General features: G+C 43.9%; 1 protein-coding gene across 3 annotated transcripts in view; it reads left to right on the top strand.

The window, feature by feature from the left end:
- Arhgap39 (Rho GTPase activating protein 39) overlaps window positions 1-24,520 on the top strand; it is a 98,153-nt gene that overhangs the window by 45,774 nt on the left and 27,859 nt on the right. For all 3 annotated transcript variants that reach the window (XM_075959676.1, XM_075959674.1, XM_075959675.1), the window contains exons 3-4: window positions 11,847-12,266; window positions 23,331-23,414. In XM_075959676.1, coding sequence (XP_075815791.1) covers window positions 11,847-12,266; window positions 23,331-23,414 — 504 coding nt within the window. The remainder of the gene's footprint in view (window positions 1-11,846; window positions 12,267-23,330; window positions 23,415-24,520) is intronic.

The raw sequence follows: 24,520 nt of genomic DNA, 5'->3' as shown, positions 1-24,520 counted from the left end.
TATATATCCCTCCCTGCCAAAAGAGGGCACCAAATCTTATTACAGATGGTTGTAAGCTACCATATGGTTGCTGGGAATTGAACTCAGGACCTCTGGAAGTGCAGCCAGTGCTCTTGACTTCTGAGCCATCTCTCCAACCTCCCCCTCCCCTTTTTCTTTTGAGTCAGGGTTTCTGTGTGGAATCCTGGCTGTCCTGGAATTCACTCTGTAGACCAGGCTGACCTTCAGTTGAAGGAGACCTGCCTGCCTCTACCTCTGGAGTGCTGGAGTTATGATGTGTGTCATTATGGTCAGCTGTGACCCAGTTTCTTGGTACCTTATTAAAGATTGCCTTCACCCCATGTGATCCTGTCCTGAGAGTTTTACTGCACTGGGGATGCTTTAGCTAACCCATGTGCTTCCATTGACTTCTTTATTTGGTTTTTGGGATGTTTTTTTGAAACAGACTATCTTTGTGCAACCCTGGTTGACCTTGAACTCACAGACGCCTACCTACCTGTGCCTCCCAAGAGATGGAACTAAAGGTGTACACCGCCATTTGACACGTGCCAACTACACTTCATGATGGTGGCTGTTCTGCTGCTTCCAGCCCTCCCCAGTTCTCACTGTTTACTCTTGCTCACATGACTCTCTAGGTAGGCAGAGTTTGTCCCACAGCAGTGTTTCAAGTGTCCCTATTGCACATAGTGTACAGAAGGACCTGCCAGTAAGCAGTGTCACTGAGAACCCTAGACCTGGGCCATGCAGTGTGGATATGCTCATACACCACAGGGGTTCCTGGTGGCTACACTGTCTGTGTGTCCAGCTTGCCTGTGGCACCAGATATTCTTTGTTGTGCTCATTATTGGTCCCTTCTCACATGACACCCTGCTCTAGCCGAGAACTCACCCTAGTCAGGTGGTCCATTTCCCATGGATTTCTTGTCTGTCTTCATATTCCTGATGAAAAAGTGCTTCCCGCCACTCAGTCTGCTCTACTGCAATGTCTTCTCCTGCTAAGTAGGCTGCTTTGGCTTTTCTGGTGTGCAGGCTCCTGCTCACTGTGGAGAAGAGTGCCTGTTGGAGACACCCTAGAGCTTGCCTCATCCGGGCGTGTGCTCCCGTGCAGGTTGTGTTAGTGGGGGAGTTTTCTTGGCAGATATGTTAGATAGCATGTCACTTTCCCTGGAGTTTTGTGTACTGGTGAAGAAGCCCTCTCCTGCTTCATGACTCTTCTTTGAAGGTTTTGAGGCTTTTTTACATTCCTTATCAATCTATGTGGATCTACATTTTTTTTTCCACCGACATCCAGCAATCCTGGCTGGAGTCTTGCCTTATTAATCTGAAATCTTCCATCTCTCCAGTCTGTAGATCCGTCATTAATCCACCTGCCCCAATCCCAGCCTAAATGTACCCTATGAAAAGGTGTTCTGTTGGGATTTTAGCTGGAAGTAGACTGAAATGCAATTCTTTTTCTTGTTGTTCTTACTGGTTTTGTTTTGTTTTCTTTTTTGGTTTCTCCATGTAGCCCTGGCTATCCTGGAATTCACTTTGTAGGTCAGACTAGCTCGAATTCAGAGATCCGCCTGCCTCTGCCTCTGAAGTGCTGGGATTAAAAGTGTGTACCGCCAGCTGAAATGCAGTTCTTTAGGGAGCCCTACCTGAAAGTGGGGTTAACTTGAGCCTCTCAGTCACTTCAGCCTTATGGAAATAATGCTATCTCCTAACTACCTATCTCATTGTTGGGTTTGGGTCTTTCAGATGCTTGTTTGTTGTGGGTTTTTGTTTTGTTTTGTTTTTTGAGACATTTTCACTCCATAGCTCAGGATGCCCTGGAATGTGCAGTTCTCCTGCCTGAGGAGTGCTGGGAGCACAGGCCTGTTCCACCACACTCAGCTTGGCGCTAGAGTGAGGACTGTTGGCCTGCCACATGCTACATGCACTTTGCTGTTGAACTAAATTCCATCTTTATTGCCCATACATTTTTCTTTTTTTCTTTTTGGTTTTTCTAGACAGGGTTTCTCTGTGTAACAGCCCTGGATGTCTTGGAGCCTGCATTCTAGACCAGGCTGGCTTGGAACTCGCAGAGATTCGTCTCCCAAATGCTGTGATTAAAGGCGTGCACCACCACACCCAGCAGCTAGGAAATATGCTTTCTTTTTTTGTTTTGTTTTTCAAGGCAGGGTTTCTCTGGATAGCCCCGACTGTCTTGGACTGTCTCTGTCCAGGCTGGTTCTCAGTCTCAGAAATCCACCTACCTGCCTCTGCCTCCTGAGTGCTGGGATTAAAGGCGTGTGCCATCACCACACAACTTATTGCCCATACTTTAATTATCTTTTTATTGTGAATTATGAGTTCTTTTTATGTTCTGAATTTAAATTTTTTTCTTTTTTTTTTAATTATTTATTTATTATATGTACACTTTCCAGGATACAGTGCCAGGTCTCATTACAGATGGTTGTGAGCCACCATGTGGTTGCTGGGAATTGAACTCAGGACCTCTGGAAGAGCAGTCAGTGCTCTTAACCTCTGAGCCATCTCTCCAGCCCCCGAATTTAAATTTCTTTCTTTTTTTTAAAATATTTATTTATTTATTATGTATACAATATTCTGTCTGTGTGTATTCCTACAGGCCAGAAGAGGGCACCAGACCTCATTACAGATGGTTGTGAGCCACCATGTGGTTGCTGGGAATTGAACTCAGGACCTTTGGAAGAGCAGGCAATGCTGTTAACCACTGAGCCATCTCTCCAGCCCCCTGAATTTAAATTTCTTATCAGATATGTATGTTTTGCAAATGTATTCTTCCATTCTGTGGTTTTGTTTTTGCTTTGTTAGTTGAATTGTTTTTGGCACAGAACTCTTTTTTTTTTTATTCTATTTTTATTAAAAACTTTTTTTTCTTTTTTTTTATTGATAAAAGAGAACTCTTTTCTTTGATGAAATTCAATTTATCTTTTGCTTCTTGCAGCTCATACTTTGATGTGATGTTTAAGAATATACTGTTGGCTCAAGATCATAAAAATTTAACCCTATTTTTTGTTCTAAACATTTTGTAATTTCAGCTCTTACAGCAAGGTCTTTTTATCTGCCTATAGAATTAATGTTTTTGTCTGACCTCAAGTAGAAACCAGCCTCAGTTCTAGGGCAGCCTGGTCTACAGAGCTAGTTCCAGGACAGGCTCCAAAACTACTGAGAAACCCTGTCTTGAAAAACCAAGAGATAGATAGAAAGAAAGAAAGAAAGAAAGAAAGGAAGGAAGGAAGGAAGGAAGGAAGGAAGGAAGGAAAGAAAGAAGAAACCAGCCTTATTCTTCTGCATGTGGGTATCTGTCACAGCAAAGTCACTGGAAAAAAAAAACCTCTCCTTTTCTCTTATGATGTCTGTTACACCCTCAGTGCCCTTTCACCTTGTACACTTCACCTTCTGTATACTTGCCTCTTGTTATAAGAGGTTGCCTGTTTGTTTCCCGGCTGCTCAGCAGCTAAGACCCAAAATAATCACACAGAAACTATATTATTTGAAACACTGCTTGGCCTATTAGCTCTAGCTTCTTATTGGCTAATTCTTTTTTTTTCCATTGGTTCTTATTGAGCTCTACCATTTTTCTCTGCTCCCCTCCCTGCCTCTCCCTGCCTTTCAGCCCTCTCCCAAGGTCCCCATGCTCCCAATTTACTCAGGAGATCTTGCCTTTTTCTACTTCCCACGTAGATTAGATCTATGTATGTCTCTCTTAGGGTCCTCATTGTTGTTTAGGTTCTCTAGGATTGTGATTTGTGGGCTGGTTTGCTTTATGTTTAAAAACCACTTATGAGCGTGTACATGTGATAATTTGTCTTTCTGTCTGGGTCACCTCACTCAAAATGTTTTCTAGCTCTACCCATTTGCCTACAAAATTCAAGATGTCATTTTTTTTTTTCTGCTGTGTAGTACTCCCGGCCACCTGGCAGCTCAGACCCAAAATAATCACACAGAAACTATTATTTAAAACACTGCTTGGCCCATTAGCTCTAGCTTCTTATTGGCTAACATTTATATCTTAATTTAGCCCATTTCTAGTAATCTGTGTATCACCACATGGCTGTGGTTTACCAGGTAAAGTTCCCAGTGTCTGTCTCTGGTGGGGCTACATGATTTCTCCTGACTCTACCTCCTTTCTCCCAGCATTCAGTTTAGTTTTCCCCACCTACGTAAGTTCTGCCCTTTCAACAGGCCAAGACAGTTTCTTTATTAACCAATGGTATTCACAGCATACAGAGGGGACTCCCACATCAGCCTTTCTTGTTCCTTCGGGAGATACTTGTTTGGACAAATCATTGCTACAAGCCTCTCTAGGGCAAGAACTAAAGAATACTGCACCCACAGAGCCAGAATACTCCCATCCCAATACCTGGGGCTGCTGAGTGGGGGCCTGTTCTCCGCTATGTCATTAGGACCTTTGGTGTTCATTGCCCTTATTCCAACTTGTGATTGCCATCTTTATCATTCCTCCTTAGATAAAAGATGGCTTATTTTTCCATGGCAATCAGTTTTAAACATTATCACCAAAGAAACATTGCCCACTATATCTCCAATTGAGTTAGTAAGAGGCTTTAAACATTGGTGCCTCCCTGTTGCCTATGGGGTTGAGTCCTCGCTGACTGTGAAGCACTGTCAGCAGTGCTCAGACAGCTAACAGGTTTTCCTTACCTACTTAACTTGTTACAGAATGTCTATTACACCTGACTTCAACCCTGTGAGCAGGCTGTTTTCCTTAGTTCATGGTGCCCCCTCCCATCTTGCCCATAAAGCCTACACAGATCTGTGGCCCCTTGCTGGGTCCCTCCCTTTCCTCAGGGTCCACATAGTCCATGGGATTTCCCAGACTGGGTTCTCCTTTTTTCTGAAACCACGAACTGTGGACATCTTTAGATCCCACCCACGCCTGGCTTTGAATGTCTGTTCCTGGGCTCCCTACCCTCATCTACCTTTTATTTTCTGAGTTCTTGATTGAATGTTGCCCCCCAGGAGATGCCAGGAATGTTCCTAAAGGGCTGGGTTTCTGCCCACATGCACAGGAGTGCACTGCAAAGGGAATAAAACCCCATTCTTTGTTGAGGGAGGATTATTGAATTGCATTCATTTGAAAGGGCTTTTTAAACAAAACCAAGACTTCTAATTGTTTCTTTTAGGGATTAAGAGATTGTTCTGTGCTTAATAACTTTCTTTTATCATCCAAGAAGATTCTTTGGAGAGTACCCTAGCTTTGATAAAATCTAGTATAGGTTAAGAAGGTTGGTGGGGAGAGATCCCTCAGAGGAAAGAGGTGCCCTGAGGCCTTTCAAAGCATCACTGAAGAAAGACTGCTGACACTGTGGGACACAGTGCACCTGCTGTTTGTCCTTAGCCATTGTCAGTGCGTATATCAAGTTCTGTCCCCTGGATCTATGTGGCCCTGATTCTCATAACCACTGAGGCCAAAAATCTTACTTCCCCTTCCCCACCCCTCTTACCTGTCAGTTTCTTTACTTTAACAATTTCTTCATCTATCTAGAAATTACAGCCTTGTTCCCTATTTGAAGCTGTAAAGGGACAGCTCTGGTCTGTCTCTGGCCAGCCCAGGGGTTAGCATTGCTAGAGTCCTACAGCCCCTTCATCTGGCTGTAGGCAGGTTTCACCTAAAAATTTGCCAAACACTGCTCCTCCTCCCACTCCACATGCACAACCTGGCAGCAGCTTGTGAGTCGTTCCTGTCCACTGAGATCCTAGCTAGAGGCTGCTCATTGATGCTCAGGACTCCCGATCCTGGGAGTGAGGCCTACCCTCCTGGGTGGTAGTCAAGTTAGTTGGTGTGTATATTGTGTGAGGCATGCGTAGCTTAGGCATGCCCTGCCACCAGGGTCTCTGGCCTTATCATCAGTTTTTATGTCAAGAGCCCTACAGGGAGCAGCTACTCTCTCTCATGTCTAGCCCTGTTCGTTTGTTTGTTTTTTTCTGAGAGAGTTTCTCTGTATAACAATTCTGGCTGTCCTGGAACTTGCTCTGTAGACCAAGCTGGACTCAAACTCATAGAGATGTCCGCCTGCCTCTGCCTCCCGAGTGCTGGGCTTAAAGGCGTGCACACCACCGCCTGGCTCTCTCTCATATCTAGCCCCTTTTATGGCAGTTGTGATGACCTCTGCTTTTTCCCAGGACCCTTCCACTGTGTGCTGTGTGCCCTGACTGGGTTCACAACTTCTTACTGTCAGCTCTTGAGCATCAGGAGCTGGTAGTGACTCCCATGTCCTGTTGTCTCAGCTACCATCTCCTACAGCAGAGCAGTGGTACCAGGACTTTTGCCACACCAGGATTCCAGGACTGTTTGATGGTTGCCACCTCTTTGGCATGTGTGGCACCTTTCATGATTTGAGTTTGTGTTTTGCTGAGTTCCATTTCCTGGCCATGACAAGTACCTTTTACCTGGAGACTTCAGTGCTTAGAATTTGTAGTGATTTGTAATTTTCTAGAAAGTTCAGCTCCTGTTTTAAATATATCTGTTCATTCCCTCCTCTTCTAGATGTTTTGACTGACATGTTAGTTCCTGGCCACCTACCCACCCTCTCTGCCTGCTGCTGCGATTTCCTCTGGCCGGTTTGCTCTGAGTCTGTTCTTTCTTCTTTATGAATAAGCACTTTGTTGCAGCTCCCTTTCTGTTGCAGAGATAAGATACCCTGACAGAAAACAACTTCGGCCCAGAATGGCAGCCCATGCCTTTATTTCTAGCACTCAGACAGTAGAGGCAAGCCTTTGTGGGGAAGTCAAGACAGGAACTTGAAACAGCTAGTTATATATTACATCTACAGCCCAGGGTAGAAAAATTAATGCATGCATGCTCATTTGCTTTGCTTGTGCTAAGCTACTTACTTCTCGTACACAGTTCAGGACCCTCGCTCTGCTTAGGAAATGGTACTTCCTCCCACAGTGGGCTAATGTTCCTCTATCAGTTAACTAATTAAAACGATCCCCAACACCGGACATGTTCACAGGCCACTCCAGACAATTGAGACTCTCTCCCCAGGTGACTAGATTGTATCCGATTGACAAGTAAAACTATCAGCACACTTTTAATCCCTAGCAGAGGCAGAGGCAAGGCAAGCACTGGTATACTGGACTACATAGTATATTCCAGATCAGCCAGAGCTCCACAGGGAGACTGTGTCTCAAAAACCAAGAACAACAACAACAAAACCACCCATATAGCATGTTCATCCTGGTGATCGATTGACTGATTGATGGATTGATGGTGGTGGCTCCATATTACCCATACTGGCCTTGAACTCTTAAACTAAGTACTCCTTAAGCCACAGCCTCCCAAGTAGCTAAACCACAAGTATGTGCCACCATGCACAGATATTTCAGCAATTTGGTTTTAACTTAGTTGTTCCAGTTAACCGTCTCTATATTTTCCTGTAGAAACCTACATCTTACCATGGTTCTCACAGTTAGCACATGCTAACCATGCTGCAGGTATCTGGAGATCTGTATTGTGAATCCGTTTCTTCTCTCCTTCTTTTTGGTCAGCTCTTAACTTCTACATGATTGTTCATGATTTTGTTGAATACCCATCCTTGTAGAGATGAGTAGAATTGCTAATTGCAGCTGTCCTTTATGGTAGCCGTGCTAGGGAGAATGTGTGCTGTCTCCAAACTGATCTGCTTACCTTGTGCCTGCCTAGTGGTTACTGCCCTGTGCCATGGCAGGCCCTGCATTATACTCCTCCAGCCTATGGGTCAGGAATTGCCAGGCATCTGGAACAAACTCAGTGTAAGATTTAAATATCCAGCTGGGTGGTGGTAGTGCACAACTTTAATCCCAGTACTCCGAAGACAGAGGCAGGCGGATCTTTGAGTTTGAGGCCAGAAAAAAGAAAGAACAAACAAAAAAAAAAGAGACTTTAATTTTTTGGTTTTTTTTTTTGGTTTTTCAAGACAGGGTTTCTCTGTGGTTTTGGAGCCTGTCCTGGAACTAGCTCTTGTAGACCAGGCTGGTCTCGAACTCAGAGATCCGCCTGCCTCTGCCTCCCGAGTGCTGGGATTAAAGGCATGCGCCACCACCGCCCGGCATAGACTTTAATATTTTTAATATTTATATTAGCTACAGTTTTATAGCCATTGCCCAATGTTGAAGGAAATATTTGCTTCCTGGCCTGAGAAATCCCCATCCCAATTCCCTATGATAAGCATAATAAGATGGCTCCAACTGGGACTACATCTGAGGCCCTAAACCTCTGGCACTAGTTCCATCTTCACACTGATATAGGAGAGGCAGACTAGGCAGACCAGAAGACATACTATGTTGATAGATGTTTTTGTCCTGCCCAGTTCCACAGCCATTCAGTCCCAAAGAAACACACAGAGGTTTACATTAATTATAAACTGATTGTCCTCTTAGCTCAGGCTTTCTTATTAACTCTTGTAACTTACATTAACCCATAATTCTTGTCTGTATTAGCCACATGGCTTGATATCTTTTATCAGTGAGACATTCTCATGTTGCTTCCTCTGTGTCTGGGTGATGACTGCAGACTAAGCCTTTCCTCTTCCCAGAATTCTCCTGTTCTGGTCGCCCCACATATACTTTTTGCCTCACTACTGGCCAATCAGCATTTTATTAAACCAGTATAACTGACAAATCTTTACAGGGTACAAGACCATTGTCCCACAGCACCCTTGAGGTTGAAAAGAGCTTCCTGCCTTACATAGTGTATTATGGGAGCTAGAGACGGTTCTGGGCAGTGGGTAGGACCACTGTGAACTTTGGCATAGAAACCATTGTAATAATAATTGTAAGACCCGTATTACCACCATGGCTGACTGAGTAAATACATAGGGTATAATGTCATGTACAAGAACCCAGCTTGTCTGCATTGATGCAGAGATACTCAGCAGAGGCCTTGACCCTCTTTGCAGTGTTGAGCTGGGCAGAGAAGGTGGGTCACAAAATCCTACATTAAAATTCTGAACTTCAATCTGCATGAGACAGAGAAGAAAGATCTGGGAATGGTACCCACTTTGGATACCTTGAAGTCTACCCTCAGTAACACCCCTCTTTCAACAGAGCCACACCCTAATCCTTCCTAATACTAATAGTTCTACCTGCTGGGAACCAAGCATTCAAAGACATGAGGCTGTGGGGGCCATGCCCATCCAAACCATCACATTCCCTCCCTGAACCACATAGGCTTGTAACCATATCAAAATGGAAACTGCATTTAGTCCAACTTTAAAAGTCTCGATAGTCTTTCACAGTCTCAACAGTTTTAAATGTTCAAAATTTCTTTTGAGACTCAAGGCAATCTCTTAAATGTAGCCCCCTACAAATCAAAAATAAAAACCAGGTCACATACTTTGAACATATAATGTCATAGAATATACATAACCATCCCAAAAGGGAGGAAAGAAGGGTATAGTGAGCAAATCCTGGACCAAAACAAGACACACATTAGGGCAAACTGCAAATCCTCGGCCCAAGTTCCAGGACAGGCTCCAAAGATACAGACAAGCCCTGTCTCAAAAAAACAAAAAACAAAACAAAACATAAAAAGGGGGCTGGTAATAGAAGGTGAGGCATAGCTCAGAGACAGAACAAATAGATGCTTACTACATGCAAAGATCCGGGTTCATCTCTAACAATAGAAAGAAAAGAAAATAGGAGAAAAAATATCAACCATAGTACAAGATTGTTGATTTTGCTAAGCTCCTCTAATAAAGGCTCAGAGAGCCAGGCTGATCCACAGAGCCAGATGCAATCTCAGACAGAAACGTTCACCTGTAAACCTGGACCTGGTAGTGCTGCTCTTGTCCGTCACGGGGCCGGGGGTGGTACTGTTTAGCAAAATGAAATGCCACAAGAAGCAAAATCAGTCCAGGCAGATGCAAGACTTCAGTATAAATGGCAACTTCAGTATAAATGGCAACATTATAAAACTTTGAGAAGTCAATTTATAAGAGAATATGCTTGACCTGCAAGTATAGATTTCTTAAACCAGAAAGAAATAGGATTTATAAATCCAACTAATTAAGATTAAAACTTGTTTTTTTTCAAAAGACAAAAGAGAATGAAAACATAAATCACAAAGTAGGTCCTCCTGACACATCATTGAGCGTCTATTTAGAACACGTGTTTAAAATAAAGCTCCTGTGGATCACTAAGAAACCAAGAAAAGCTATGTTCCTTGTGAGTTTTTTAGGAATTTGAGAAAAGTGTTTGACTATGTTAGTAATAGCAAAAAATAAATAAATAAAACACACATGTAGAAATCATTGCTGTATTTTTATATTTGAAATTTTTCTTTATTAAGTCTGAAAAAAAGAGCAGATTATTTTAAAAGGGAAACAGAGGCATGGACTGAGAAACTGGCTCTGGTGGTGAAGCGAGGACCTGAGTTCAAATCCTCTACACCCATGTAAAAGCTGGGTGCAGCAGTGTGTGCATATAAGCCAGTACTGGAGAGGCAGGGATAAGCAGATCCCCGGGGCAGGGCTCACTGGACAATCTAGGAAAAAGAGTGAACTCCAGGTTCAGTGAGATACTCTGTCTCCAGTAAGCTGAGGATGTGATTGAGGAAAACATCCCAATATAAGCATATACCTTCATAAACATACATACATACATACATTTGTAAGCATGCACACACATAGAGCAGAGGGAGGAGTGGGAAAGCTGCACCAATTCCACCATGTGTATAAGACCTTTTTTTTTTTTTTTTGCTTTTTCAAGACAGGATTTCTCTGTAGCTTTGGAGCCTATTCTGGAACTAGCTCTTGTAGACCAGGCTGGCCTTGAACTCACAGAGATCTGCCTGCCTCCTGAGTACTGGGATTAAAGGCATAGGCCACCACTGCCCAGCCAAGATCTTTTTTTTTAAAATTATGTGTATATGTGTTTTGCCTGCATGCATATCTGTATATGGTATACATGCCTGGTGCCCACAGAGATCAAAAAAGGGTATCATATCCCCTGGAACTGTACAGACAGTTGTGAGCTGTCATGTGGATGCCAGGGAACCAAGGCTGGGTCCTCTGCAAGATCAGCAAGTGCTCTTAACTACTGAACCATCCCTCCAGCCTCCAACCTCTTTTCTTTTTGCTTTCCTGTCTGGTGACCTCCTATAGAACTATATAGACACAGCAGAAATGTGTCCCTTGCAAACAAGGCTCCACAGCTTTATTTATTATGGATGTGGCAGGCCTTCTCTGACATTCACTTTGTCTTTATATCAAACACTTCCAGAGCCAGGCTTGGAGCTTCACGTTTGTCATCTCTCCACGTGGCAAGCTTAGGCAGGAGGATTGTAGGCCATTCTGGGCTACAGACTCAAACCTCCATCAAAGAGGAAGGGGCTTCCCCAGAACAGTGCTCCAGTGGTGTGCCTCACAGTTCCAATACGAGTGCAGCTGCTTTGTGGAAACATGGCCACTGCATCAGTGGTTAAGAGTGAGTGATGTTCTTCTAAATTTGGCTCCCAGGACTCATGTTGAGTGGTTTACAGATTGTAATTCCAGCTCTGGGAGGTCCTCTGCCCTCTTCTGACCTGTTAGAGCACTACACACATATGCACATACACACTCATAAAATAAACCTTAAATAAACAAAAACTTGGAAGCAGTCGTTAAACATTTACAGCCTGACATCAAACATAAGGCCTTGCTTGGAGTACTTTACATTTTTATAAATAAAAAGGATTACAGGGCTACAGGCTGAGAACCAGGCAAGGGCAATAGTTTGTGGTCCTGCTGCCCTGGGGGTTCCTAGGAAATACCACCAGGAGCACTCAGCAGCTGGTGGAAGCCCCTGTCCAGTACGTAAGGTGAGAGCCAGGGTCTTGGTTGATGCTCTTGTCCCCTGCAGGTTGGAGTGGGTGGAGATCATCGAACCACGCACCCGAGAACGAATGTATGCCAACCTGGTCACCGGGGAGTGTGTATGGGACCCGCCAGCCGGCGTGCGAATCAAGCGCACTAGCGAGGACCAGTGGTGGGAACTCTTTGACCCCAATACATCGCGCTTCTACTACTACAGTGCTGCCTCGCAGCGCACGGTGTGGCATCGCCCACAGAACTGCGACATCATCCCTCTGGCTAAACTGCAGACGCTGAAGCAGAACACCGAGTCTCCGCGAGCCTCTGCAGACAGCAGCCCAGGAAGGGGTAGCCGCGATGGTAGCACCGGTTCGTCACTGGAGCCAGAGCCTGAGGAAAGGGCACAGGAACTGCCAGTTCGCAGCGGGCGGGCAACAACCTTGGTCTCTTCGAAGGAGGAAGGTAGCAGGTAAGGACTCAGGGCCGGGAATTGGGGCTGGGGTAGGGGTACTGAGAAGAGGATGGGGCTGAGGTGGCAAAAGGCTGCATATAGCGTGCAAGACTGTTCATTATCCAGTAGTAGGGTTTTAAGTCTTTGCTGGTCCAGGGTTATTAGGCAGGCCAGCCGCTTCCTCTTTAGTTTATTGATTGTGTCATTAGTCACAAGTGGAAGTGAACAGAACCTCGGAAGAAGGGAAGGTCAAGTAAGGCCAGGTGTGGTGTTGCACACCTGTTATCCCGACATTTGGGAGGTGGAGGCAGCTGAGAATCAGGATTTGCAGTCAGTCTATATTAAGTGAGACCCTGATTCAAATACAAGAGGGAAGGAGGGAGAGAGAAAGACATCAAGGAGGAAACTAGACACTTGGAGCCCCTTCAGTCCTTTTCCAGGAGGCCATTGATGTACCTTCAGTGGGGACATTTCTTCTGCTAATAGTTCTGGCTTTGGGTACTGAGTAAATTTTATGGAGACTGAATGGGTGGCCTCTAATTCTGGCAGCATGAGGGATAGAGGGACAGCCTTCCTTTGAAGGAATCCATCTGGAACCATGATGTTGCTGTCACTGCTTGTATCTGAGCCAAACTGATTCTCCTGAATCCTCCAGGAAGGAAATGCATCTGTTAATTGCTTGAGCAGGTGAAGAGACTGGGGCTCAGGCAGAGGACTTAGTCTGCATGGTTAAACAGATAAGGCTGCAATGGGAGCCCTTGAGTCAGCTGTCTCCAGCTGCAGAGCATAACCAGGTGTGACTCTGCTGGGGGTGTCATTGTCTGTGGAAATGAGGCTATGGTGTGCTACCGGCCTGGGGGTGTCATTGTCTGTGGAAATGAGGCTATGGTGTGCTACCGGCCTGGGGGTGTCATTGTACCCTTATTTCTTTCTACCTGGCCTTGAAGTTCTCCCCATGTGTAACCTCCGTATGGAAAATCCAGAGGAAGAAGCCCACATATCTAGTGCATGCATTATGATAAATTCTCACGCATACATATGCACCATGAGCATCACCACAACCAAGGGAATGATGTCTCTTACCCTGACTCCCTTGTTCCCCTTGTCCCTCTTCACCACCACATTTAGAGGACTGTGGATCTGCTTCTGGTACAGAAATCAATTTATTTTGTAGAATTTTAACTGAACCTAAACCCTGTATACTCCTTTGGCCTCTCTTCTCTCTTCCTTTTATTATTTTAACATGTTGTTACATGTATCAACACTTTGGAGTAGTATCCTCTGGTGTAGGCTTTAGATAGTCTTTGCTACATAGCCCACAATGGCTTCAGATACAGTCCTGATTCTGCTGCCTCCCCGGTGCTGAAATAGCAGGTGTGTGCAATATTCAGATCTGGCTCCAACCCACTTTACTTCTTCTGTTTGTTGTTTGAGACAGGGTCTCCCTGTGTGCCTCTAGCTGACCTGGAATTCACTAGTAGACCATACTGGCATTGAACTCACAGAGATCTGCCTACCTCTGCCTTCCGACTGCTGGGATTAAAGGCATGTGCTGCCATCACCCAGCCTCCCGGGCCTTTATTTTATTTTATGTTTTTACTGTGGTTTATTTTTTTTTCTATTTTGGATCTCAAGCAATTAACTGCCCTAAAAGCCATAAGTTTTTGCTTAATTTTGTTTTTCCCAAGATAGGGTTTTTCTATAGCTTTAGGAACTTGTCCTGGAACTAGCTCTTGGAGACCAGGCTGGCCTCGAACTCACAATGATCCACCTGCCTCTGCCTCTCGAGTGCTGGGATTAAAGGTGTGAGCCATCACCCCTGAGCTTTGCCATAAGATTTCATGTTATAGCATTTTCTTTGTGTTTTCTTGTGCTTGGGACTCTTCAAAGTTCTTGGGCATATGGCTATATAGTTTTCATCAAGTCTGGAAAATTCTCAGCCAGTTTTTTCTTGTAGCTTTAATATATCTTTATCCCCGGGATTCCAGTTACAACTATACTAAACCTGTTGCCATGAAGTCACTGATGCTCATGATTTTCTGGTTTATTTTCTTCCTTTGTTTTATGTGTATGGGTGTCTGGCGTTTATGTTGTGTACCGTGTGTATGTGCTGCCCACAGAGATGAGAGGAGGGTGTCAGGTTTCCTAGAACTGGAGTTACAGATGGTTGTAACCCACCATGTGGGTGCTAGGTTCTCTACACTAAGAACAAGTGCTCTTAATCACTGAGCCATCTTTCCAGCTCCTTTATTATTATTATTATTTTTTAATTAGTGACTGTGTTTGAATATGTACATATGAACGCAGGAGCCCCTTGGAGTCAGAGTTATACGTGGTAATGAGCCACCCAGAATGGGTGCTGGGAACTGAACTTGTGTCCTCTGTAAAAGCAGCACACACTTTTTTTTAAAAGCAGGGTTTTACTATGTAGACTAGGCTAGTCTCAAACTCATAGACTGCCTACTTCTACCTCTTGAGTGTTGGTATTAAAGATGTATGCCGCCCCTTCAGCTCTAGTGCACTCTGTACCACTGAGCCATCCTTCCAACCCTTTAGTGCTTATTTTCTTCATTCTGCCCAGTGCATCTTTCACTTTGTAAATTGAAATGTTCATAATGTTTATCTCTATAATTTTTTTTTTTGGTTTGGTTTGGTTTCTTTGTCTTGTTTTGTTTTTTGTTTTTTGAGACAGGATTTCTCTGTAGTTTGGAATGCCCTGGAACTAGACCAGGCTGACCTCCAACTCACAGTAATCCACCTGCTTCTGCCTCCTGAATGCTGGGATTAAAGACGTGCTCCACCACTCCCAGCTTTCATCTCTATAACTTTTAAAAAAATATTTTATGTGTATGAATGTTTTGCCTGTGTGTGTGTGTGTGTGTGTGTGTGTGTCTAGTATTCTCAGAGACCAGAAGAGGGCATCAGGTTCCCTAGAACTGGAACTACAGACCATTGTGAGCTGCTAAGAGTAAGCTAGGAACTTAACCCAGGAGCAGTAAGCACTCTTAACTGATGAGCCATCTCTCCAGTCCAACTTTTTAATTATTTATTGATTGATTGATTGGTTGGTTGGTTGATTGATTGTGACAAAGTCTCGTGTAATCCAGGCTGGTCTTCAACTTATTATGTAGCCAAAAGATGCTCTTGTATTTGTGGCACTCCTGTCTCTGCTTCCTAAATACTAAGATTATAGGCATGTGCTGTCCCACTTTGTCTTACACGATGCTGGGGCTTTATACACAGGCAAGTACTCTACCAACAGAGCTGCATCCCTTGCTCCTCATCTCTAGAACTTTAACTTGGATCATTTTATGTTTTTGTATATCTTATGCCTGTTTGCCTTGTTTGGTTTTTTCCTTTTTTAAACTTTATTATTATTGTTGAAGTGTATGTGTGTATAATGTAGGAGTAGCATATATGTGCTACAATGTGCATGTGGATGTCAGAAGGCAATTTTTATGGAGTTGATTCTCTCCATCTTTCACTGGGTTCTGGGAATCAAACTCAGGTCATCAGGCAAGTGTCTCTACCTGCTGAGTCATCTCACTCAAACTATTCAGCTTTCTTTTCCCTTCTAACCTTTTCAGAATATGGAATATACTTTAAATTATTCTTTAGTGCCTCCCTTCCTGACTTCACCATCTGTGTTCATTCTGAGCCAAGTCCAGCTGGGCTGGGTGTTCTCTTTGCAGAACACTTTGTAAGCTACTGCCCTATGAGGACAGGCATGCTGCACATGAAGGAGAGCATCTGCCCCAACAGAGAGCACTTAGGGCCGTGCTCTGAGAGAGATCTAAAGGTACCTTGCAGGCAGCAGGTCACCAGTGTGGCTGCTCCAAGGACCAGGAGCATTGACATTTCCTGACATCAAAACCAATGGTAGGGGCTAGGTCAATGGCTCAGTTAGCAAACTGCCTGCCATAGAAATATGAGGCCCTGCATTTGGATACCAGCACCCATAAAAAAGCCAGGCATAGGAACCAGGCATAGTGGTACATGCCTTTAATCCCCACACTCAGGAGGCAGAAACAGGAGAATTTCTATGAGTTCAAGACCAGCCTGGTATATATAGAGGGTTCTAGGCCAACTAAGCCTACATAGAGAGATCTTATCTCAAAAAAATAAAAAATAAAAAAAAAAATCAGGCATGGTCATGCTTATGTAATCTAGACAAAAACAGATGTCTTCAGAGTTTGCTGGCCAATAAGTCTAGCTCAGCTTAGTAAGAGACCCTCTTCTAAAAGTTAAGGTAGACACTAGTCGAGAACAACATCAGATGCCACCCTCTGGTCTACACACACACATACACACAGATACACATAAAGTGGCAAAAGAAAACCAATGGCAGGCATTCATGTGTTCTGAATTGTGACAAGATTTTTGCCTTTTCATACAGATGGGTGTTGCCAAGTAAAGAGATTTTTCCATGCGTGTATAGTTTGAACTGAGCATAACCATTGTTTAGGCAAAAATATCAAGCTCTGTTAGTCTCTTCTCTTTACCAATATTTTTATTTTTGTTTGTTTATTTGAGTCTGTCTCATATTATGTTAGCTCAGGCTAAAATGGAACTCATTTTGTTACCCAAAGTAGCCTCAAACTAATGACAGTTTTTCTGCCTCATCGTCCCTATTGCTGTAATTACAACATGCACCACCACGCCCAGCCAATACTTGTCTTTTAGCATGCCTTGAAGATTAGCTGCACTTGAATGATGGTTAGATAGGGCCACCTTAGTCACACAATTAAATGGATTTTAAAACTAATTTCCTTTGCATTTTGTCTAAAAATCTTGCAGTTATATCTGCTACAGATGTGTGTTGGAGTGGGATCATACCTTTTTATTTTGACAGCTTGGGAAATAAAGCAGCTAGACGTCTATGACTGAGACATCAGTCATCCTTAAAGTGACTGCTGTAGTGATTCGTGTGTAAGTGCTATTTGCCTTGGGATTGTAGACTTAATTCACTAAGAAACATTTGCAAGCTGGTCTGTAGTGACACTCGTTTTTAATCCCAGCACTCAAGAGGCAAAGGCAGGTGGATCTCTGAGTTCAAGGCCAATCTGGTCTAAAGAGTAAATTCCAGGACAGCCAAGCCTACACAGAGAAACCCTGTCTTGGAAAAATAAAAATCAAAAAACAAAAACAAAAAACGAAAGAAAAAGGGGGCTGCAGAGATGGCTCAGAGGTAAAGAGCACAGGCTGCTCTTCCAGAGGTCCTGAGTTCAATTCCCAGCAAACACATGGTGGCCCACAACCATCTGTAATGAGATCTAGCGCCCTCTTCTGGAACATAGGCACACATGCAGGCAGAATATTGTATACATAAGAAGAGAAAGAAAGAAAAACATTAGCAATGCTGGATATGATGGTACACATCTCTAATATCACATTTGAGAGTCAGGGGCAGAAAAATCACAAGTTTGAGGATAGCCTAGGCTACATGACTGAAAACTTTTTCTCATTCAGAAAATTTCACTGTTTGCCCCTAGTCTAAAAAACTAATCAGCCAGGCAGTGGTGGTGCACGCCTGTAATCCCAGCACACAGGAGGCAGAGGCAGGCAGATATCTGTGAGTTCGAGACCAGCCTTGTCTACAAAGTGAAGTCCAGAACAGCCAGAGTTACACAGAGAAACCCTGCCTTGAAAAATTAAAATAAATTAATAAATAAATACCTAAATAAATAATCATAATACAATTTTAGTCCTTCCAAGCTTTTAGTATGCTGTGGTGGGGCAAGTCAAGAATACTTAGCTCTTATTTCTTCTGATCCTCCCCAAAAAAACCATAGTGGAATTATTTAAAGCTAGGTCCATGAGCATGAGTGAAATCTCTTGTTGACACTGGCGTTCCTATAGTTCATGATAGATTCTATTTTTTTTTCTGCAGAGTACTTCTACTGAAAAATATAATAACCTTGGGCTTATATTCTTACATAAGCTTACAATTTCCCAAGTTTTATAAATTGTTCTCCCGAGTCTCTAGTGCACACTTACTCTTGGCGTGGTTATTTGCACACATTTTGGAGTGTTTACTTCAGGTGTGCTTAATTAGTGGTCCATCAGTATTATGTGGGGAGTGTGAAGTTCTTTCTCCTAGCAGGCTCACGTGTTGAGGTCTTTGTCCCCGCCTAGTGGTGGTGTTGACGGGTCACTGAGAGTGAAGCATGTATCTGTTCTTAGTCCTTGCACACGTGTCTCCCTCATCCCACTGCCATGAGCTAACAAGTCTCTTCTCCCTACAACCTTTCAGAGGTAATGTTCTGCCTCACCATAGGCCCAGGCACAATAGAACCAACTCCTCACAGACAGCAATTTCAAGTCATGAGCCAAATGACCCTTCCCTCCTGTTATGTCTGATATTTTTGTCACATTGATAGCTAACTTATTGGGCTTATTTGCACATATTCTCTGCTGTAGTTTCCTACACAGACAGTTTATAGGAGGCAGATCCTTAGTATTTCAGCTTAGCTCTGACTCTTGAAAAATTGATCAGTGTCAGTAACATGTTATGTCATCAGGAGCCAAACAAAGCCATTGAACTATGTGACTGTTATATGTCTCTTGTGGACCTCACCTTCAGAAGAAACTGTCTGTGCCAAAGGCTAATGGTCTCAGGCAAATTTATTATATCTGGACATACTGTTTTGGCTGCTGCAATCAATACAATTTAATTAATTCATCATTAGTGAGCAATTTTCCTTGCTTGACTAAGAAGTGAGACCCTTAGGCTAGGGAGATGCTTAAGTCGGTAAGTGCCTGCTTCCCTGGTATGAGGACCCAAATTCGGATCCCTAGCACCCACATAAAAACTATGGCATGGTGAAAATACATCCGTACCCCTGGTGTGGAAATGAAGATGGCAGAGCTCTTTGATCAGTCATTCTATCTAAGTGATGCACACTGGCTTTGGAGAGAAACCCTGTCCCAAACTCTGCAGTGGAAGGCAATCCCGCAAGACACATAATGTCAACCTCTGGTCTTATATATACATGCTCATGAAAAACAGAGATACAGAAACTGAGAATTTTCTTTTTTCTAATGGTTATCTTTTTGTCCAGTAAATGTGCTGTAATGAGATATTCCATCTTGAGGCTTCAACTTCCATTTAAAATCACTGGGAGCATTATATAAGTTGAGAATAATGTGGCATGTGCCTAGTAATGCTGACATGTGTTGTCTTAGCACTGTGACATGTCACTATGTCATAAAGATGGTGTTCACCATCTAACAGTTTACTGTGCTCAAGAACATGACATCTAGGATCTATTTTCCTTTCATTGTTTTGATGTCATAAGTAGTCTCTGATGTTAAACATAATAAAACATCATGATGACGAGCTAAATGCTGTTGAGCGACAGCCGCATCCCCGTGATTCTCTGCCATTGGGCAATACATGAGTTATAAGAACCATGCTGCATCTCTCGTGCTTGCTCAGCTCTGCTGTCTAGTGCAGATGCTCCACACACTATAGGGAATAAGTCATTGTGCTAAGAAATTTGAGTACCATGCAATTTCCACATCATAAAATATTTTCCACCATTTTTTAAAATATTTATTTATTATGTATACAATATTCTGTCTGTGTGTATCCCTGCAGGCCAGAAGAGGGCACCAGACCCCATTACAGATGGTTGTGAGCCACCATGTGGTTGCTGGGAATTGAACTCAGGACCTTTGGAAGAGCAGGCAATGCTCTTAACCACTGAGCCATCTCTCCAGCCCTATTTTCCACCATTTAAAACATACAACCCCCCCCCCAAAAAAAACATACAAAACCCATTCTTAGCTCACGGGCCTTATAAAAATAGGAAGCAGGCTAGAACTGGCTGGAGTTTCTTGACCTCCTATTTAAACTGCAGCCATTTTAATAGCCAATCCATAGTCCCAAGATGTGGCGGGAGCTCCTGTTTGGCTCAACATAAAGCTGCATTTGCAGGCTATGCCAGACTCCCCTCCTACTCCATTTTACTTACTGCCGAAACCTCCCTCTCTGATGACCCTTTCTTGATGCTCCTCCCCGTCTTAACCCCATGGATGCCCGAGGATCTGGTTTGTTATCTTGCATATTTCTATGGAGTAGGTACTGCTCATGTCCCTGCCCCACTGAGGGCCAACCTGGCATCGGTGATTAATGAAGATAAATGTCCAACCTTTGCCCAAAGTCTAGAGGACAGGTTGATATTGACTCCTCCTACCTAGGCACTGGTGGCTGGAAGTAGAATGTAGAAGGAGGCATAAGCCCTAAAGGTCCTAGGTGTCCTTAGTTGTATGAGTGTAATGGTAGAAGCAGCCTTCTGACCCATGGAGTCCTCTGGAATTCTGAGATGCAAGTAGTTGGCAGGTGGAATGTCTTTTCCATGTGTATTCCGGGAGAGAAAAGGGCATGAGCCTGAGGAGGAGGAACTAACTGTGCCATACCCAGCATGCTCTGCTGCAGTGTTGCATGGCAGTGAGCCTGGGGAACCTTCAGGGTAACTGATGACTGAATCCCATGCTCTGTAAGGTCTTGTGGCATTTGATGACCAACCGGACATAACACGCTAGATACCCTGCCTGAAACAAATGGACTACTAGAGTTATACTAGATATACTAGGTATACTAGAGTTACGTTTACATATGTCATTATTATTTTCTAGCTTTCTACTCTATATCGTAATTCTATATTTGAAGATATTGACTACTAGCTTTTGTTAATGATTGCCACTTATTCAGTCAGTCTTTTGAAATTCATGTCCATACAGAAACAAAAATGAAATGCCTTAATGTCATCTGCCACTGATTTCCAGGTACATATTCTTGCAGCTTTTGAAATATTGTCCAGCATTCTGTCAGCTGTAGTGGCACACATCGGAAGGATAAGCTGTGGAGGCAAAGACAGGAGATCACGAGTTCTGGGACATTTTAGGCATTGCACTCTCAGTGTAAACAGGGTGCTCTCTTAGCTTTTAGACATAGGACTTCTTTCTAGAAATCTTGCTATCTTCCTAATTTTCTATTCTGTTTACTAAATTCTTGTATGTTGCCTTAGACCATTTTCTGCTCCCACAATAAGATATTTTTAGCAGCGTGATTCATAGAGGAAACTGGCTTATTTTGGTTCATGAAAAAGTGCAGGCGGGAGAGACAAAGGAGCTGACCTACCCTGCAATGCCTTGCCCTCGCAGATCTCTGAAGAGCACTCCACCCCCACAGAAACTCAGCAGCACCCTCATCCCTCTTCAAGACCTTTCCCTTCCTCAGGTTGGAACAAAATTTCAATGTGAGTTGGTGTGAACAAACCATATCATATGTGTCGGTTGATGATCACACTTTCTGGTGAGTTTCAGAATCTGTGCTCTCGAGTGCTACTTTGTTTTGACCAGGGAGCTCTATGCAACCACTTTAAGTAATGGAGCCCTTGAGTTCTTCTGTACTTTGAACTTTTTCTCTTAGCTATTTCTCCATTTTTTTTCAGTATTTTTTTTTTGTGTTTATGTGTTTAGGCAAATGGATGTGCCTATTTATATATGTGCTTGTGTCTATTTCTGTCACTCCTCAGTTTATTTTTTGAGACAGCATCTCCTGCTAACTTGGAGCTTGCCATTGTGACTGGATTTGCTGATCCCTCAGCTCCAAGGATCCTTCTGTCTCCCCTCCAACTTAAGGTTACAGGTGCATGTCTTCACGCAGGGGTCTGCATTCAGATCCTCATGCTCTTCACCGACCATGCCATCTCCCTAGGCCCTGTGTATTATAGCCAAGTATTACTGTTTTGATCCAGCACAGTCCTTATATTTGTTTGCGAAGAGAGTCTTTCTGGTTTTTGGAGACAGGGTTTCTACTATTCTGGAACTCATCTGTAGGTCAAGCGTCCTTGAACTCACAGAGATTCACCTGCCTCTGCCTCCTGAGTGCTAGAATTAAAGGTGTGAGCGTGCACCACCACCGCCTGGTTTATGAAGAAGGTCTTAATGCTTATCCCAGACTGGTCTTGAACCTCAGCCTCCTAATTATTAAAATTACAAACATGAACCACTAAACCCAGATGAATGTGGGGCTTTGATTAGAATAAATGCTTTTGAGATTGAACCTGTGCCTTGTATATGTGAGCTACCTTTAAGCTTCATTATTAATTTATACCCTAGACTTCTATAGTATTTATTTGTTTGTTTCTTGGTTTTTCAAGATAGGGTTTCTCTGTAGTTTTTGAAGCCTGTCCTGGAACTAGCTCTTGTAGACCAGGCTGGCCTCGAACTCACAGAGATCTGCCTGCCTCTGCCTCCCGAGTGCTGGGATTAAAGACATGCGTCACCACTACTCGGCCTTCTATTTTATTTTTGTTGTTACTGTTGCCATCATGCAAATGCACTTGGTTGCTAAACAATCAATTGAAAAGAAAAAAAATGCTGGACAGTGGTGCACGCCTTTTATCCCAGTACTCAGGAGGCAGAGATAGGCGGATTTCTGTGAGTTCAAGACCTGCCTGGTCTATAAAGCGAACTCTGACGGCCAGGGCTACACAGAGAAACTATGTCTACAAAAACAAAAGCAGAAAAGTCACAGGTGGGTATGTACTTAAGGAAGTAAAGCCTGGCTACAGACCTGCCCTGTGTAGCCATTTGGTAGCCCAGGTAAGGAGATCTCCTTTCAGAGTCTTCAGTACCTTGAACCAGGAGGAGTTGTGAAGGACAAAATGGCAGTGGGCCTTCCCAGATGCTCAAGTCCTTTCCATAGGTCTATACTGAGCTCTGTGAGGATAGTTTAAAATACATGTTTGAATACAAAATAATGGAAGGGTGTTTATTTTTGGAATGTAATGGATCTCAAAGGAGTTTGCAGTTTGGAGAGAGACCTGGCCCACTTGCTCCATGGCCTCTAGGCAGGGCACTGTGGCTGAAGTTCTTGCTTAGCCCATAGGAAAGCACACAGGAGTGTGCAGTGCACACTTTTAATCCCAGCCCTCACAAGGCAGAAGCCGATGGATCTCTGTGAGTGTCACTGCACAATGAGACCCTGTCTATAAACTAAGGCCATCCCCAGGGCAGTAAGCTTGAAGTGCTGCACTGACCTCGTACCTTTCTCATTCTGCTGTGTTTCAGTTGTTCACCACCAGGCGTGCTCCTGGAGAAGGACTATGAGGTTTACCGGGATTACAGTGCTGACGGCCAGCTCCTTCACTACAGGTAAACTGCCTGATGTTGGACACACCTGTCTGCTGATCTGAGTGTTCCTGGGTGGGCTGGTGTTGGAATAGTTGGAGCAGAGTCTGGTTGAGCAAGAAACAATAGGAGCACCAGGAGAGGCTGTAAAGACCACCAGCCCCTTGGGTGTGGGCAGAGGACACTCACAATTGCCCTAACTTCACTGGGAATTCCATTTCAGAAGATCCTTGGTGCTCTCCTCAGCCTCTGGAAGAAGGATAGGGTGTGAGGGATCCTTAATGTGTGGTCCACCCTCAGGCAATACCGGCTACGTACTTTAGAGCACTTGCCAGGCCCAGTCAGAAAACCTAAGGTAGTCAAAGAGAAGAAGCAGCTTCTGGCTTCTTGACCCAAGGTCCTCAAACAGAAAAGTAGCAGTCTTCTTTCTTGGTAACTGGTTTGCTGTGGGAACATAGGCAGAAAGCAGAGTATTATCCCTGAGGGTGATCAGGGTCCTTATCACGGACCACCCAGCAACAGCATTGGTACTGGGGAAGAAGTTGAAAATTTGAGAGGCCCTGAGAGTTTACTTAGCCAAATGGATTTGTTTCCTAAGTAGAGACAGGTGTAGAAGGGAATCAGCATCTGCCCTGGCCCTTAGTGTACTATGTAACTACAAATGTGTTCCAGGTGTGTTCCTCCCTAGGCTTCATCTTCTCATCAGCAGTATGGGTCTAGATGGTAACAAATCAAACCTCAGCTCTGGCCACAAGGCTTGAGATTTTCCATGACTTTTAAAACACCATAGTGGGCCAAGGAGATGTACTCTTTACAGATGTGCCATCTAGTCTTTGGTTGGCAAGCACTGCCACAACCCTGCCAGCCCTGGGGAGCTATTACCCCTCAAAATCAGGAGCCTGGCTCACTAATAAGTTTTCAGGGTGACAGGTACCCCTTACATGCACAGGTCCCAGTAGACTAAAGAGGCTCTCTAGGTCTTTCTAGATAACTTAGGTATGGATGGCAGATGGGAGAAGCAAGCCCACTCCAGGATCCTTCCACCCATCAGTCCTCATGTTAGCAGTTCAGCTACTCTCAGCCCTATAAAAACATGCCAGCCACATTAGCTGACATGACCAGCCTCTGCA

The sequence above is a fragment of the Microtus pennsylvanicus genome, chromosome 2, assembly GCF_037038515.1.
Source record: "Microtus pennsylvanicus isolate mMicPen1 chromosome 2, mMicPen1.hap1, whole genome shotgun sequence".
Classification (NCBI taxonomy): domain Eukaryota; kingdom Metazoa; phylum Chordata; class Mammalia; order Rodentia; family Cricetidae; genus Microtus; species Microtus pennsylvanicus.
Note: the sequence above shows the minus strand (reverse complement) of the source record. Positions and strands in the feature narration are given on the sequence as shown.